At 38.2% G+C, this 17164-nt stretch overlaps 1 protein-coding gene across 1 annotated transcript; it reads right to left on the reverse strand.

Annotated features, from left to right (window-relative positions):
- Positions 1-4142: 4142 nt before the first annotated feature.
- On the reverse strand, positions 4143-16850 carry LOC126725771 (uncharacterized). The gene is made up of 3 exons (XM_050430686.1): positions 16559-16850; positions 16284-16370; positions 4143-4522 (listed from the first exon to the last, which is right to left on the reverse strand). The coding sequence occupies exons 1-3, from the start codon at positions 16786-16788 to the stop codon at positions 4333-4335; spliced, it is 507 nt and encodes a 168-aa protein (XP_050286643.1). The 5' UTR covers positions 16789-16850; the 3' UTR covers positions 4143-4332.
- Positions 16851-17164: the final 314 nt, after the last annotated feature.

Raw genomic sequence — 17164 nt, forward strand, 5'->3', positions numbered from 1 at the left:
CTGATTAGCTGATAATGGAATAGGAAGTGACTGCCCTGGATTATGAACTTGGGGCTGCATACTCATCCCTATTGCATATGAAAGAACAAAAACAGACACCAAACTATATGAAATGTTGAAGGATAAAAAAATAAAATATTTTAAAAATATAAATTAAAAAAAAAAAAAGGTGGAACGAAGAATACATAGAAGCACATACTATACCATGGGCAAAGGCGTTAAAGCACTAAAGCCCAGCCACCCAAACCCCCACCCCCCCCCCCCCAAAAAAAAAAAAAAAAAAAAAAAAAAAAAAAAATTGGAAAAGAAAAAAATGGAAATATATTTCAATTGAATTCCTTATATTTGAACCCACCTCACTCCATTACCCTTACAAGGAAAGGAAATGGAATCTATGGCCTGTTTGGGCATTTAAAAAAAGAGGGAGAGTAGAGTAGAGGGAGAAAGAGTAATTCAATTACCTTGTTTGGAAGTTTTTAAGGAAAGAGGGAGAGGAGTTTAAAGGGGTTTCAACTATCTCTAATCTTTCATTTTTAATTCCCCCAAATTGAAGAGATTTGAAGGGAGAGTAGAGTAGATAAATTATTGACTAAATAAATTTCCCAATTTACCATTTCTAAATTAACAAAATTACAAACCAATTATATAAAATAAATTCACATTATTATTCACGTTATTTCTCTCTTCAGTCTCAAATTTCTCTCAACTCTCTCAGTCTTGAAGACTCCTCTGCCTCTCTCTCACACAATTTCTTCCACACTTCACGCTGTCTCTCTCTCACACAACTTCTTCACAATCAATCGTCTCTCACGCCTGGGCTTTTCTTTCAGAGGTAAACTCTGTTTTTCTTTTTGTTTCATGAGTTTTCTTTGAGTTGGATCAAATAACTATGTTCTTAAAATTGTGATTTTATTGGGTAATTTCTTATTAATTGTGATTTTATGGAGTAATAACATGTTATTTGTGGGCGGGTTTCGGATCTGATTACTTTTTTTTTTTCCTTAAATTTTAAAAAGTTTAAAAGTATTACTCATTACGTGTTTGATAAAGTGCTTGAGTGAGTCTAGATTGTGAACTTGCATAAATTTGTATATTGTAGTTATATATGGATTTGTGTTTCTTGTTTATTTTTATTGGGTAATTTTTTGTTTTTTGTGAATGGGTCTCTGATTTGGGTAATTTCTTGTTTTTTTGTGAATGGGTTTCTGATTTGGCTCCTAAGCCCCAACCAAAATGGTACTCTCTTAGCTTTGTGATGTTCAAGTTTGAATTGGAAAATGGATCTAATTTATGTTTTTGGCATTTGGATTTTGAGAAAATTGTTAGCTTTTAGCTTGAAATCGTGTTTGCTTTCATTTTTCCCTGTTGTTTGGTTGCTGAGAAAATAATAAAGGAGAATTTTTTTTGTTTGTTTGTTGTTTATATGATGTTATTATGCTTATCCATATGCTGGTTTAGCTTGAATCTTATGATTTTTTCCTGTTTGGATATTGTTATATTGTTTTTTTGAAAATATTTGATTTGAAATCAGCTTAAGCAAACCAATTGAAACAGATGGTTTAAGTAGCTTAGAGGCTTTGAATCTATTAAAGATTTTCCGGGTTTTTATATTTTGTTGGAATTTTTAATTGCTGAAGTAATATTAAAAGAAAATAGCTCAATCACAATAGTATTATAGATGATTGCCTTCTTTTTACCCAAAAGACAATGGTTTAAGGTTTATATGTTTCGATGTGCTGTGATAGTGTGTATTGGAGTATAGGGTGGTTCTGTTTGTAATGGTATGGAGATCCTAAATTTAATAATTGTAGACAAATGCTTCTAGTGGATTTAGAACTATGTCTTTATTTTAATGGGCTGATTCTCGTTAGAATTATTTTATTATTTAATTTTCTTTTTATGGACTTATCATTTTGTATATGATACATTTAGTTAGCTTGGGATAAACTAGTGAATGAGTTTTGATTGTGACTTGAGAACGTGTTTCTTCTTGTGAGGTTTGTGTGACACTTTCCTCTTTAGTATGCAAAATGAATTATTCCTCTATATTGTGTTAGAGCAGCACTACCACAGCAAGTTCCAGTTTTTTTAGTATAATTTTAATAAACTTCATTCATAGTGACAATGGCAATTTGCAAGTAATCTTTCTTTTTCTATTGTTTTATATTATGTCTTTGTCCTTTAAGTTGTGTTGGCAACCTTTTGCTTTCGACTTGCTTACGTTTGTCTGCTTAGTTGTGTTGGTAAAATGAGCTTTTATTATTTCAACCATGGATAATGTGTAAATATCGCATTTTACAGGGGGACCGCACTTGGAAAGCCATTATTTACACCCATTGATTGATATATATATATATATATAGCTTGAGTCAAATTAGATTATCTGCATTTTACAGGGAGACTTATATGTTACACGAGTATGGCATTTTACTAATACTTTCCTGTACAAGGTCATAGTATCAGGAATTGATTCTAGATTGCGAATGAGGGCTTATCTCTATCTTATTAAGAATCCAGATATGTTGAGAGCTTTTATTGACCATCCAGTGAAGGAGCGCAAGGAGCTATTGTTCACAATGATGTCTGATCCTTAAATTTCTTTAATAGTTAAACAAGTAAATGTTCCAAGACAATTTTAGCTTCTAAAAACCTTTTCAATTGATCATTGAATTGTAAACTCTTGGGATTAATTTTTCCTTGACACCAGCTTGTGTTTATTTTTAGTTTTGCTTTCTGAAACAAGTCTATTAGCAATTACAGATATGGTTATAGCTCATTATAACAATACTGTTTATTGTTTACTGGTATAGGTGCTAGTTTAAATTGTCTTGTTATTGTACAGGAATTTCAGCCCTTGGTTCAATCTTGTTTGTAAATGATTAGGCTCTCTTTTTTTGGCCTGGTCTGGACTTGCCTTAGTTGTTGGACCACTTGAATCTTGATATTTTTTATTGAAAGTTTTAAACCCTGTTCTATCTCATATCATGATTCAAAGTGGCATTGGTTCCTAAACGGATAAGTATGGACATGAAAAAAAATGTTTCAGTTTGTGAAATTCTGCATTTTTTTGAGAAATTATTGTCATTTGTTTTGATTGAAATTTGTGTGCAATTGCTTAGTATTTAGCAGGGATATTCTCTTGAGAATTTTGAGTTGCTTTCTTTTTTGAATAGTAAGTGGGTAAACACTTGAATTTAAATTACATAGTAGGATCCTATTTTTTGAGTTAATTCATAAAGTCACTCTCCCTAACTTTTTTGTTTTTTTAGGTCTCAATTCTTCTCCGAATCCTCAAAAAATTAAATTCACGTACTAAACAAAATAAAAAAAAATATTAAAAATAATAATAAATGAAAGAAACACTCAAAATTCAATATTTTGTTGATTTTTTTAGTAAACAAACAAACCAAACATTTTTTTTTTAATTTTAATTATTATCAATTAAGGATGGTTTTTTTTTAGTATAATAAAAAAGCAGAAATAATATTTAATCATAGACCAACATTAATTATTAAATTCACATTAGAAAAAAAAAATTATCAAAAAAAATATTGCATGCTATAGTCATAATTATTTAATCTAATAAATTAATCATAGACCAATGTTGCAAGTCCATTTTCAAATAGGGGTAAATTTGTCTATTTAAATCATTTCCTCTCTTCTCCCTCCTAATTTTTAACACATCCAAACAAGAGGAAGGACTAATTACTCACTTCCCTCTTACTAATTTTAAAAACATTCAAACAAGGTGGAGAGTAACCATTTCCCTCTACTCTCCTCTCCACTACTCTCCTTCCCTCTACTCCCCTCTACTCTCCTCCCTCTCTAAACTTCCAAACAAGCCATTAGGCTAGAGCTCATTAGCTTACTCATATCACCTTTTCTTTTCTTTTCTTTTTTTGATAAGTACACTCATTTATTTTTCGTAACCTGTTTTGAGGGTGAAAGCAGTCCAACAGATGCTAAACATGCAAATTCAACTGCATATAGCATCCACCTTTCCCCATACACAACCCCCCCCCCCCCCCCCCCCCCCAAAAAAAAAAAAAAAAAAAAAACAAAGGCAACATTACCTTTCAAGATGTCACAAAAATAACATCTTTAGACATTTTAACAGGAATTACGGATCCAAGTCCAAGAAGAAAAAAAAATTGCACACATACACATATAAACATATATCTATGTTTCTGTATGTATACATATGCATGTAAGTATGTGTGCGTGTATATAATCCATGAAGATACGTGAAATAATGATTTCGGTGTCAAAAACACAACACCAGAGAGAGAAGCAGGGTGGATTAATATGTAAATAAAACCATGCACATAATTCTTAAGCATTGCCTATAGGATTCTGAGACTTAGTTTCCATTGTAAGCATTTTCAGAGATATTTTTCGTAGATAATCTGACACGCTTGTGGCAGCAGTATAAGTCTTTTTCTCAAACCTTATAGCAACTTTCCTGAGTTCATGTAATCCCTCTTGGCCAGAAAAAGGGAGATGCCTCTTCAAAGTTTCCGTTCTATACACAAAAGGAGATACTCTTATTATTTACTGACCATACAGGCCCAATTAAGCTATTAAAGAAAAAAGTCCCAAATTGGTAAACTATGCTGACAGTGCAGAACTTAAAGCAACAAAATGTGAAAAGAAACCACATAAAATTTCATGAATTTTTTTTTTTTGATAAGTAAATAAAATTTCATGAAATTTTAAAAATATGAACAAAAACCCAATATTTTTTTCTCTGAAAAAAAATTAACAGTAGCACTTGATTTTTCAAGGTTCACTATGGAAAATCTGTCAACAGAAAATGTTTTCCTAGTCAACTAACATGATACCTTGCTTTCCATATATTAGACCCCCAAGTGTTCCTCAACGAATTGTATTCCTAGCTCTTTATTTGGGTGATGCATTCAGGTGTTTTGTTTCCAACTCCTAATATAGCACTACTAGTTCTTGTAGTCAACTCCCATGATACGACATTTGCTTTCAATGTCATATCCAATTCTCATACTTGTAGATGCATTTGTCATATTTCTGAGAAATTTTATTTTTCTTCATATGAGGATCATCGACACTTACCACAAAGCCTATCTAACATTAATTTGAATATATGTTCTCTTCTTTCTCCAGTTATGCCCTTCCTCAGTTTTTTCTAATAATTAACTACAGTAAAATATTGCTTATGGTATGAAAAGCTACTACGAGCACATGCTTTATCAAGCTCATATACGGAATGAGTAGCTAAGCACGGACACTTCATTTGGGGTGTCGTAACCGTGTCATAACAATGTCTTATCTGCCGTCTCATGTTATAATGACAGAGTGTGGAGTTTAAGATTTCATAGAGGAATTCAATGATTGGGAGTTGGCAGCTTCCTACTCCTTTCTTCATTTCATCCAAACCCAAATTCCAAGGGGTGGAGGGTGTGACAGACTTTGTTGGGATCTTAATAGCAGTGGGAAGTTTGATACTCGGTCCTTTTATCATAAGGTTCAAAATGTAGCTCCTTCCACTTTCCCTTGGAAGGGAATTTGGAAAGTTAAGGTTCCTAAAATGGTGGTTTTTAATGTGGACAGCAGCCCATGGTCAGATTCTAACTTTGGATAACCTTATGCTTCGTGGTTGCCCTTTGGCAAATTGTTGTTGTTTGTGCTATAACAATGTAGAATCTGTGGATCACCTGTTACTTTTCTATCCGATAGCTCATTCTTTATGGATGTATATGATTTGGTTGTTTGGGATCGAATGGGTCATGCCAAGTTTAGTTGTGGACTTATTATTTTGCTAGTATCATTGGCTTGGGAAGCATAGCTCGGATATTTGAGATTTGGTTCCAGGTTGTTTAATGTGGACTATTTGGACTAAACAGAATAGGAGGTCTTTTGAGGATGAGGGAAAAACTGTGGTTCAGTTATTATAGTTTTGCCAGCGGACCCTCTTTGATTGGTCTCGATGTTGGGGTTATTCGGATAGTTCTACCCTTTTGGATTTTCTTTCATCTATTAGAATAGATTAGGGGATCCTTTTGTCTTTTTGTTTCTTCTTTTCCTTTGTTCAGTACCGTGAACTCTTTGTGTTTCTCTTGCTATTCTTTTATCAATAATATTTCTTCTTACTTATCAAAAAAAAAAAAAAAAATTGCTCATGTCGCCATATTGTACCCACACCTATAACCATGCATCCTAGATTGAGTAGAGAGACACAAGTCCCACCAGCCAGAGCACAAATACAGGCCTAACAGAAATGTTAAAGCAAAAAACGCATTCCATATATGAGCTTGATAAACCAGAGCCACTGACGATGGCTAGGAAGCACTAGTTTTGATGGCTTGTGCTTGGAAAATTTTGTCATACCAATTACCATACACTTGAAAATGTTTTCAAAAGAAAATACTTTATTGCAAAAAAATTCACATTTGAAACATTTTACAGTGAAACAGACAAAGCGTTAATTCAGTCATACACAATATTCAAAATGTCAAACGAAAGAAAATGAGAAACCAAGCATATAAAGACTCAAGCTTGGTGTTTGGAATAGCTTCGTTGTTTTCACTAGTTTATTTTGTTTAAAATGTTTATCATTTAAAAGTACAGGTGTGCTTAGAAAAATGCAAGGCTTTCAAAATCTGTACCTATGGAATAAGTTGGCTTATTTCGATTTTTGAACCTGACCAAACAGGGTAACAAGTGTGTGTATGTTACAGCTTATTTTGGTGAGTTACTTTCCCCCAGCTTGTTAGATAAAATTTTATAAAGCATTACTTTTTTTTTCTTAGTATAGCTAATTAAATCCTTACTAATTAATACGGATAGCACTTTTAAAAGTAAGCAATCTGAAATGGAAATTTAGTCTTTCACATGATTACTGGTTGTGCTGGACCTAGTCTTATGTTAAAGTAAGCTACTAATGTCACCACATGGGGATGTGTTACATCTACACGATATCCCAAAAGGACAAGTTACAATTAGAGCTCCCACATACTTGCGCACTTCCAATGTGATATTCCTTGCCCTTCTACTACATAGCGCCCTCACAATCTTGATGGGGATCTCAAATCGGTGCAAACTGCAGACTACCTTTTCAGTTAAACTGCGTTCTTGAATGTGTGTGGCATTGAAAGTGAAGATTGTAAAAAGGAAATCTTCAAGTGTTCCACAAAAAATTCTACCCCCAGCTCTATATTTGGGTGATGCACTCAAGTCTTTTGTTTCCAACTCATAATATAGCATTATTAGCCCTTGTAGTCAACTCCCATGATACAATACTTTCTTTCAAAGTCATGTCTGATTCTTATACTTGTAGATGCATTGTCAAATTTCCAAGGATTTTTATTTTTCTTCATATGAGGATCATCTACACTTACCACATGCCTTTCCGACATTATTTTGAATAATTTTTTTCATCCTTCCAGTTATGCCATTCTTTTTTCTTTTTTTTTAATTAACGAACTGCAATAAAATACTAGTTATGGTATAAAAAGCTACTACAAGTACACAATTTTATCAAGCTCATATATGGAATGAAAGCACAAGTCCCATTAGTAAGCCAGAGCACAGATACAGGCCTAACAGCAATATTTAAAAACCAAACATTTCAGTTACATGCAATATTCAAAATGTTGAATGTAGAGTTGGTCAAACAAAAGACAATGAGAATCTGAGCATATGCAGACTCGAGCTTCATGTTTAGAAATAGTTTTTTTTTTTTTTTTTTTTTTTTCATTAGCTTATTTTGTTTAAAATGTTTATTATATGAAAGTATAGTTGTACATAGAAAATGTGAGCTTCCAAAAGCTGTACTTATGAAATAAGCTAACTTATTTCCATTTTCAAGGCTAACCAAACAGGGTAATAATTGTGCGTTTCTTACTGCTGATTTTGGCTAGTTTGTTTCCCCAGCTCGTTTAGGTACAATTATTTTAGAGCTTTACTTCTTTTTTTTCTAATTATAGCTAATTAAAAAACCTTTCATATTAAAACGGGTGCACTATTAAAAATAAGCTATCCGAAATGGAAACTTACTCTTTCACATGCTGAACCTAATTTTATGTGAAAGGAAGGAGTATTTGTTGTAACCCTAGGAAATTTTTTTTTTTTTTCCTTTTTTGGTATGGATGTGTGTTGAGTCTAACATAAAGAATGAAATATGAAGATACTATTGTCAGCAAATGGAGATTCATTAGTCACATCTATGTGATAAACCAAAAGGACTGGTAATAATTAGAGCTCCCACCATACTGGCACGCTCAAAAGGAAGGAGTATTTGTGGTAACCCCTAGGATTTTTTGCACGTTGTATGGACATGTGTTGAGTCTTACGTCGAGAATAAATTAGGTCTATCTAGGCAATATATAAATACAAATGAGTAGTACATGGAGCTACTATTGCTACCAAAAGCAGATTCATTACTCACATCTATGTGATATCCCAAACGAGCTAGCTATAATCAGAGCTCCTGCCATACTTACGTACTCAATGTAAATGTTATATTCATTGCACTCTTACTGCATAGCATCCTCACAATCTTTTTTTTGATAAGTAATAAGAGAATATTATTAATAAATAAAAACAAGAGAAACACGAAGAGTTCACGGTAGTGAACAAAGGAAAAAAGAAACAACAAGACAAAAACAGCCCTTAATCTATTCTAATAGAAGAAATAAAATCCGTAAGGGTAGAACAATCCGAGAAACCCCAACAACGAGACCAATCAAAGAGAGTCCTCTGGCAAATCTCTAAAACTGAACCACAGTTTTCCCCTCATCCTCAAAAGCCCGCCGATTCCGCCCAGACCAAATAGTCCACATTAAACAGCGTGGGACCAAATCCCAAATATCAGAACTATGCTTCCCAAGCCAATGAAACCAACAGAATAATAAGTCGTCAACTGAACTTGGCATGACCCAATCGATCCCAAATAACCGAAGCATATATATCCACAAAGAATGAGTTATCGGACATAAAAGTAACAGGTGATCCACAGATTCCGCATTACAATAGCACCAATAACAACGATTCGCCAAAGGACGACCACGAAGCATAAGATTATCCAAAGTTAGAATCTGACCATGAGTTGCTGTCCACATAGAAAAAGCCACCCTTTTAGGAACCTTAACTTTCCAAATACCCTTCCAAGGGAAGGTGGAGGGAGCTACATTTCGAATCTTATGATAAAAGGACCGAGTATCAAACTTTCCATTGCCATTAAGATCCCAACAAAGCCTGTCACTCCCAATCATTGAATTGCCTCTGAAATCTTAAACTCCACACTCTATCATTATCACCCACTGAAGGGCTTAGCACATCAGAAATACAAGCCTCCTTATTAGTTGAACACAAAAATAACTGAGGATAAAGATTTTTAAGAGGGACATCCCCAGTCCACTTATCATGCCAAAAAAGAGTGCGAAATCCATCCCCCACCATAACAAAGAAATGCTTAGCAAAAGTTTCCCACCCTTCACTAATACTCCGCCATAACCCACAACCATGGGCCCTACCACAAGCTCTAGTGCACCATCCCCCTTTTCCCTCCCCATATTTCATGGCTATGACCCTTCGCCACAGATGAGAGGTTTCATGGCCATACCTCCAAAGCCATTTCCCTAAAAGGGCCTGATTAAAAGGCGCCAACTTCTGAATTCCTAAACCACCCAACTCACAAGGTACGCAAACCTTTTCCCAAGCCACCAAAGGATATTTGAAACACTCAACTGATGAACCCCACAAGAAATTCCTTTGAATGCGTTCCAATCTAGACGCCACAGCTTTGGGGATAGTAAAAAGGGAAAGGTAATAAGTCGGAAGGCTTGGAAGGATACTCTTCAGCAAGGTGAGTCTACCACCCTTTGACAAATAAAACCGCTTCCAACCTGAAAGTTTCTTTTCCATCCTCTCAAGGATCGGATTCCAAATGGAGGGCGTTTTATACAAAGTTCCCAAAGGCATACCCAAATAAGTCATAGGCAAACTGCCCACTCTGCACTGAAGGATATTAGCCAAAGACTGAATGTTACACACCTCCCCAACAGGGACAATTTCACTTTTTCCCACATTCACCTTCAAACCAGTAAAAGCTTGAAAACAAGTCAAAGCCAGCCTAATAGACAGAATCTACTCTCTAGAGGCATCACAGAAAAGAATGGTATCATTAGCAAATAAAAGATGGGAAACACGGATACCAGTAGAATGAATAGGACCCACATGAAAACCCTGAATGAAACCACCTTCCTCAGTTTACTTCATGATACGGCTTAAGACCTCCATGATCAAAAGAAAAAGGAGGGGGAGACAAATGATCGCCTTGTCTGAGACCTCTAGAGCTACCAAAGAAACCAGCAGGAGATCCATTAACTAAAACTGAGAAGCGAATGGTAGAGACACAAGTCTTTATCCATCTCCTCCATCTATCCCCAAATCCCATCCTCTCCAACAGATAAAACAAAGTGTCCCAATTCACATGGTCATAAGCTTTCTTGATATCTAACTTACACACCACCCCCGGGATACGACACTTCAGTCTACTGTCTAAACATTCATTAGCAATAAGCACTGAATCCAAAATCTGTCTGCCACCAACAAAAGAATTTTGAGACTCCGAAATAAGATTATCCAGCACCCTCCTTAATCTGTTAGCTAAAACCTTGGACAAAAGCTTATACACACTGCCTACTAAGCTGATAGGCCTAAAATCTTTAATATTCAATGCATTGTTTTTTTTTGGAATCAGAGATAGAAACGAAGCATTTAAAGACCATTCAAACTCTGAGCTCCTATGAAAATGATCAAAAAAAGCCATGACATCTCTTTCCACAACACTCTAGCATTTTTGAAAAAAGGCCATAGTGAAACCATCAGGACCTGGGGCTTTATCCCCCTCCATCTCTTGAAGAACCTTTACCACTTCCTCCTTAGAAAAATCCCTTTCTAATTCAAGACGCTCGTCCTCTACAATGCTAGAAAACTCTAATCCATCCATAGAAGGGCGCCAAGTATCTGACTCAGAGTACAAACTCTGATAAAAATGGACCACATTAGACCGCACCTCTTCCTCATCCTCATAGAGGACACCATCCACCTCTATTCCCCGAAGGTAATTAATTCTTCTATGGGAGTTTGCAACCCGATGAAAAAAGCGAGTATTATAATCCCCCTCCTTCACAAATAAAATCCGGGACTTTTGTCGCCAAGAAATCTCCTCCAAAGAGGCAAGATGCGCAATCTCTCCTTTAATCTGAGTACGACGAGTTAGATCCTCATGAGAAAGGCCTGACAGGTCCTCCCTAGCATCCAAACCCAACAATTCCGATAAAAGACATTTCTTCCTAAAGGCCAAGTCCCCAAAATCCTCCTTATTCCACTTTTTCAGGTCCTCTTTAAGAGCTTTTAGTTTACGACCCAAAATAAAGCTAGGAGAACTCGAAAAGCAATACCCATTCCACCAATGCCGAACCCTCTCAACAAAACCCTCTTCTTTCAACCATATATTCTCGAACTTAAAGGCACTCCGGCCTTTATTAACACAACCCGCCACCACCAATAGAGGGCAATGATCAGAAACCACACGAGGGAGAACCCTTTGAGACACGTTTCCGAAGTGATCCACCCAATCCACCGAAGCCAAGGTTCTATCGATTCTTGACATACAATCTGACCCCGAATCTCTAAACCAAGTAAATGAGGCCCCTTCAAGGGGTAAGTCCACAAGGCAATTAGCCTCAATGAAGCCTGAAAAAGCAAACATAGCCGGACTAAAAGCCTCACAACTAAATCTCTCACTCGGATATCAAATGGTATTGAAATCCCCAAAAACACACCATGCTGTATCCCACCTGAAGTGCATCCTTGAGAGTTCTTCCCACAGAGCACCTCGCTGAGAATCCTCATTAGGCCCATACACTCCAGAACAAGCCCAAACAAAATCATCTACAACCCCCTTGAATAAAACATTAACAGAATACCGCCCAACAGCACAATCAACTTTTTCAAAAACTCTCTTGTCCCAAACCAATAACATCCCCCCTACAGTATTGACTGCATCTAGAACAACCCAATCTAGAAAAGGACTACCCCAAAGGCTTCGAACCACAGAAGAGTTTAAAGAAGACAGTTTAGTTTCTTGGAAGCAAACTATATCGCACTTCCACTCCTTGAGAAGATTTTTAAAAACCTCTCTCTTCTGAGGATTATTTAATCCCCTAACATTCCATGATAGCAGCCGTAAACTCATTTAAAACTAGTAATCGCTCCCGTACCTACTGAGACGTCTTTGTTCCTCCCCTTAGATGCTACCCCATCATAATTAATAGAAGAAAACAAACCTTTGAGTTCCCTAAGCCCTTTCTGCTTATAGTTCCCATTACCATTAGAAGACCCAACACTGACAACATCAACACAGTCTTGTTCGAGAAGACAAAACAGAGCCAGACATTGCTCTTCATGCTTCACAATAGGAAAACCCACAATTCTACAAAATAATTTCATCAGACTACAAACCCATTTTGAATTTTCCTCCGCTGACCCCCGAAACTCTCCCTCATCGCCTTCCTGGATCACCTCCAACTCCTAATGTCCATTGGGATCCCATTTAGAAAGAGGTGAGCATTCCAAAAAACCATTCTCATCCTCACCATGAAAAAAACCACTGGGATTAACCACACTGTGCTTCCACTGACTCAGAAGATGTTCAAGTCCATCTTGAAGCAACTCAACCCCACCCACTTGGCTTGGCAGCACAGGCTCAGCATTAGGACTACTCCAATCACCTCCCTTCTCACCATCACCAGCTATCGGAGTATGGGTCACGACCCCCATCCTTCGATTGTTCACCACCGTGCCGGAAAGCCCAAGAAAGCACCCCACCGTCGCATTCGCCTGCGCCGTCGCACTCGTCGGTGCCGCCGCTGTCGCCGGCGAACCTCCCTTCTCACCGTCATCAGCTGTCAGAGTATGGGTCACGACCCCCATCCTCTGATTGTTCACCACCGCGCCGGAAAGCCCAGGACAACACCCCACCTTAACACTTGCCGGCGCCACTGCTGTCACCGGTGATCCGGAGACCTCCATCGTTCTTGCCGGAGCCACTGCTGGCACCGACGACCCAGGAAACTCCCTTGATCTTCCACTGGAGCTCTCCCCTCCAGCCCACGAAGCCGGACCCTCAAAAGCATCTATTAAGGCCACGGGTATGACCAAGGAGCCCTTAAGTGGTGGAACAGAATCCACGGGCTGGGCTGGGCTGGAGCAGGCCCACAAGGATATTTAAGAGTTTCTGGCCCGTCACTTACGTCCTTGGGCCAACTAAACTCCTTTGCATCCAGGTAAGTCACTGAACATTTCCCGCCTTCAATTTTGCACACTCTCAAAGCCAAACAAGCAGGGGTCAGCTTAAAAGTACAAGTCCGCGTGGGTCTGCCATTAATGACTGAAATTTTGCCTTTTAAAACTAAACCATTCTCTGCATGGCCTCCAGGAATCCCGTTTTGCTCCAAAATAGCTCCAAAATTTTCAAAATTCCTAAACTTACGCTGATGCCCAACAGCAAACAAAATTTTCCCACTCCAGTCACCACCAGCAGACTGACCACCTCCACCACCACCATTTTTGGAGGGTGCTTCAACCATAGAAACTGGTTTAGCACCAGTGAAAAAATCCCTCATCTCTCTCTAAAACAGAGACCAACCTGCACGGTTGGAGCTTGCTGGTATCATAACACACCCTCGACGAGTCCTGCCAAAGTATTCAGCTATGACCACAAAAACACTAGCCTTATTCGACCTCCCACAAAATTCCAACAATTTATTATTATCTCGGAACCATTTGCACATAGAAACTTTCCCCGGAACCCAATCACGAATATCAGCAAAACAAGAAAGGATCCACTCCAATCCTTTACGACCTACCCAGATAGTATGCTTGACATGCCGGCTGCTCTCATGTATAGCATACAAATCATGTCGCCCACCATTGAAGGAAAAAGAGAAAAACTTTGCATCAATACGAAAAGGAAACTTTCTACCCCCCTGAACTGATACCGTTAGGGGTGTCCACGGGTCGGGCCGGGTCGGGTTTGTGCCCAACCCGGAACCGACCCGATTTAGTCGGGTGGATTAAAATTTGACCCGAAACTGACCCGGACGATTGGCCGGATTTTTCGGTTCGGGTCTTGTCGGTTTCGGGTTGTTTCGGGTTTCATCGCCGAAGCCGAAATCTGGCCGATCCGGCGAGATCTGGCCGAAATCTGGCCGGATCCGGCGAGATCTGGCCGAAATCTGGCCAGATTCGACGAGATTTGGCCGAAATCTGGCCGGATCCGTCGAGATCTGGCCTAGATTTCGTCAGATAACGTCAAGATCTCGCCGTCTTTGATCTGGTATGCTGAATATTTCGCCGGAAACGTTAAAGGTTTGGAGATTTGGTCTGGGTTGCTTAATATTTCGCCGGAAACGTTTAAAGGTATCGGAGATTGGTTTGGGTTGCGTAATATTTCGCCGGAAACGTTAAAGGTATCGGTTCGGGTCGAGTTTCACGGGTTTTGAAATGCAAAACCGCCAACCGACCCGCCGGGGGTCGGGTTTGACAGTTCGGAACCCGCGTCCGACCGCCGGAGTCGTCGGATCGGGTGGTGGCGGGTCGGAATCGGGCGGGTTGGCCGGGTTGAGCGGGTCACCGGGTCTGCTGGACACCCCTAGATACCGTGAGAGAGGTAATAAGGTTTAAAGCTGGTTTGGTATCATTTATAGGCGGGGAGATAGCGGTATAAGTTTTAGATAGGGATAAAGCAGGTAACTGTGGAGGTGTAGGTACAAAAAGCTTAATAGGCAATGTGGATGGTTGTAAGGGGTGTGATGGTGGGCAAAAACTAGAAGAGATAGAGGGATGATAAAAGGTGTATGGAGGTAAACCAAAAGGTGGGAGTTGAGGTGTAAAAAGAAAAGGAAAGGGAGGGAGGGAAGGAATCTGTGGTACAGCCGGTGGTAGGAAGGGGAAGAGAGAGGGAGTAGGGGAGGGTTGGTTGTGGGGGTGAGGGTGGGGGAGGGGTGGGGGAGGAGTTGGAATTGTCATGCTGTCTTGCTTTAACACCTTGCTTTAACACAATATAGCATCCTCACAATCTTAATGGGGTCTTACAACATGACCCTTCAGATCAAAACTAGTTTTTGAGTTAAACTCTATGTTGTTGAATGCATGGCATCAAAATTGAAGATTAAGCAGTTAGGTTCTAATTCCCTCCAAAAAATTGAATAACTTGACCAGTTAAGCTAATTTTTTTTTTTTTTGATAAGTAATAAGAATTCATTGATAGTAAAAAAGATACACCCAAGCACACAGGGAGTATACATGGGGGAGCAAGTCACTAATGAATAGGATGTAAGGGGAATCAAAAAAAGAAAAAGAAAATGAAAGCTATTATAAGTTCATTTTTAACCATCAGACCCAAACACAACCTGTAAAGCTGTACCAGGTTTGTTACCGCTTATTTTAATGAGTTTATTTCGCCTTGCTTGTTTAGGAACAATTTTTAAGAGCACTGCCTTTTTTGACCTTAGTATAGCTAATTAAAACCTTACTTATTAAAACAGGCCGCACTTTTAAAAATAAGCCATCTGAAATGGAAATTTACTCTTTCACATGATTAATGGGTTGTGATGGGCCTTGTTTCATGTTAAAGGAAGGAGTATATGTGGTAACAACCCCTACGATTTTGATGAAGTTGTATGTACACATGCTGAGTTTGACATCGAGAATGTACTATGCCAATCTGGACTATATATAAATGAGTACATGGGGATGCGTCAGTAACATCTGTGTTATATCCAAAAAGAACTAGCTATAATTAGAGCTTAGAGCTCCTGCGTTATTGTCACACATGTGTGATATATCAAAAGGACTAGTTATAATTAAAGCTCTAGCGTTCTTGCGCTCTTCCAATTCATGAGGATAACTAAGCTGACACAACAGGGTGATGTGATGTTCATAGCACTCCCTAGCCCCTACTACACTCACAAAAACCTTTGATCAAAGCATTACTCTTGAGTATACAGACTAGAATTTTTAATTTCCAGTTAAACTCTGTATTTATGTTTGTGGCATCAAAAAGTGAAGATTTTGCTGTAAAGTTCTCTAATTTCAACCAAAAAAGTCAATAACTTGATCAATTAAGCTAATGAATAAATTCAATTTGATCGGATTCGGACCCAAACACAACCCGTAAACATAAATATGTAAAACAAAAACAAAAAGCAAAAGCAAAAGCAAAAGAGAGAGAGGAAAATTACATCTTGTTGACGATTCTTTGACGAGAATCAGGCTTTAATTGGCTCCGCCAATCAACAATCGGTACTAAACCGTTTAACCTCTTGCACCTGTAAAAGTTCGTTGCATACAACAATCAGTTACATCAGATTCAAAATTCAAAAACAACCCATCCATATCAGGTATAGTCTTTAATGTTTTTCACATGTCGGAAATGAAATTCAGACCACAGTTCCGATTGAAACTCCGGTGGAATGGTCGGAATTTATTTGTCATAAGGAAGAAGAGAAGGACGTACGTGAGGAGAATGTTGGCGGAATCGGAGGGGTTCACTTTGCGGAGAATGGAAATGACGAGATCGTCCGGCAAGGAATCGAACAAGTCACGCTTTCCAGCGATATCAGAAGAATTCCGGCTTCTTTTCCGGTAACCAACTTGTTCGGCGGCGAAATCCCTCCTTCGCTTCACAACTCTCATATTCTTGTCTTCAACAACTCTAGGGTAACAAAGCCCACTCCTTCTTCTCATATCTCTCCAACTCTCTCTCTATCTAACTGAAAATCTTATCTTTTTATGATAAAAAAGTGAGCATTTGGAGGGATTTTTCAGAAAATAACTACAAAACCCAAACAATATCATTAGTTAGGAAACGTTTGAAACTAATTTGGAATATAACAACTCGAGTACAGAGAGGACGATTTCCTGGGTTTTTATTTTATTATTGCGAGAAATCGAGTTGAAAGAACTCGACTTCTAAGCCTGGAAAACGAGTACAATGTACTCGTTTTCCAGGCTTAGAAGTCGAGTTCTTTCAACTCGATTTCTTTGTATGCAAAACCAGTCCAATTCTCACTCCCATCCCACAGGCGAAGCAGAATGACGGCGACGGAGCTCATATAATGCA

This window comes from Quercus robur, chromosome 5 (assembly GCF_932294415.1).
Source record: "Quercus robur chromosome 5, dhQueRobu3.1, whole genome shotgun sequence".
NCBI classification, from domain to species: Eukaryota; Viridiplantae; Streptophyta; class Magnoliopsida; order Fagales; family Fagaceae; genus Quercus; species Quercus robur.

Bases quoted from the DNA above. Each gene is read 5' to 3' on its own strand.
- LOC126725771 (XM_050430686.1), bottom strand. From the start codon at position 16,788: ATGAGAAGAAGGAGTGGGCTTTGTTACCCTAGAGTTGTTGAAGACAAG. The intron at 16,371-16,558 runs GTACGTCCTTCT...GAACTTTTACAG, and splicing joins TCCGCCAACATTCTCCTCAC to GTGCAAGAGGTTAAACGGTT. The intron at 4,523-16,283 runs GTAATTTTCCTC...TTTTGTGTATAG, and splicing joins CAAAGAATCGTCAACAAGAT to AACGGAAACTTTGAAGAGGC.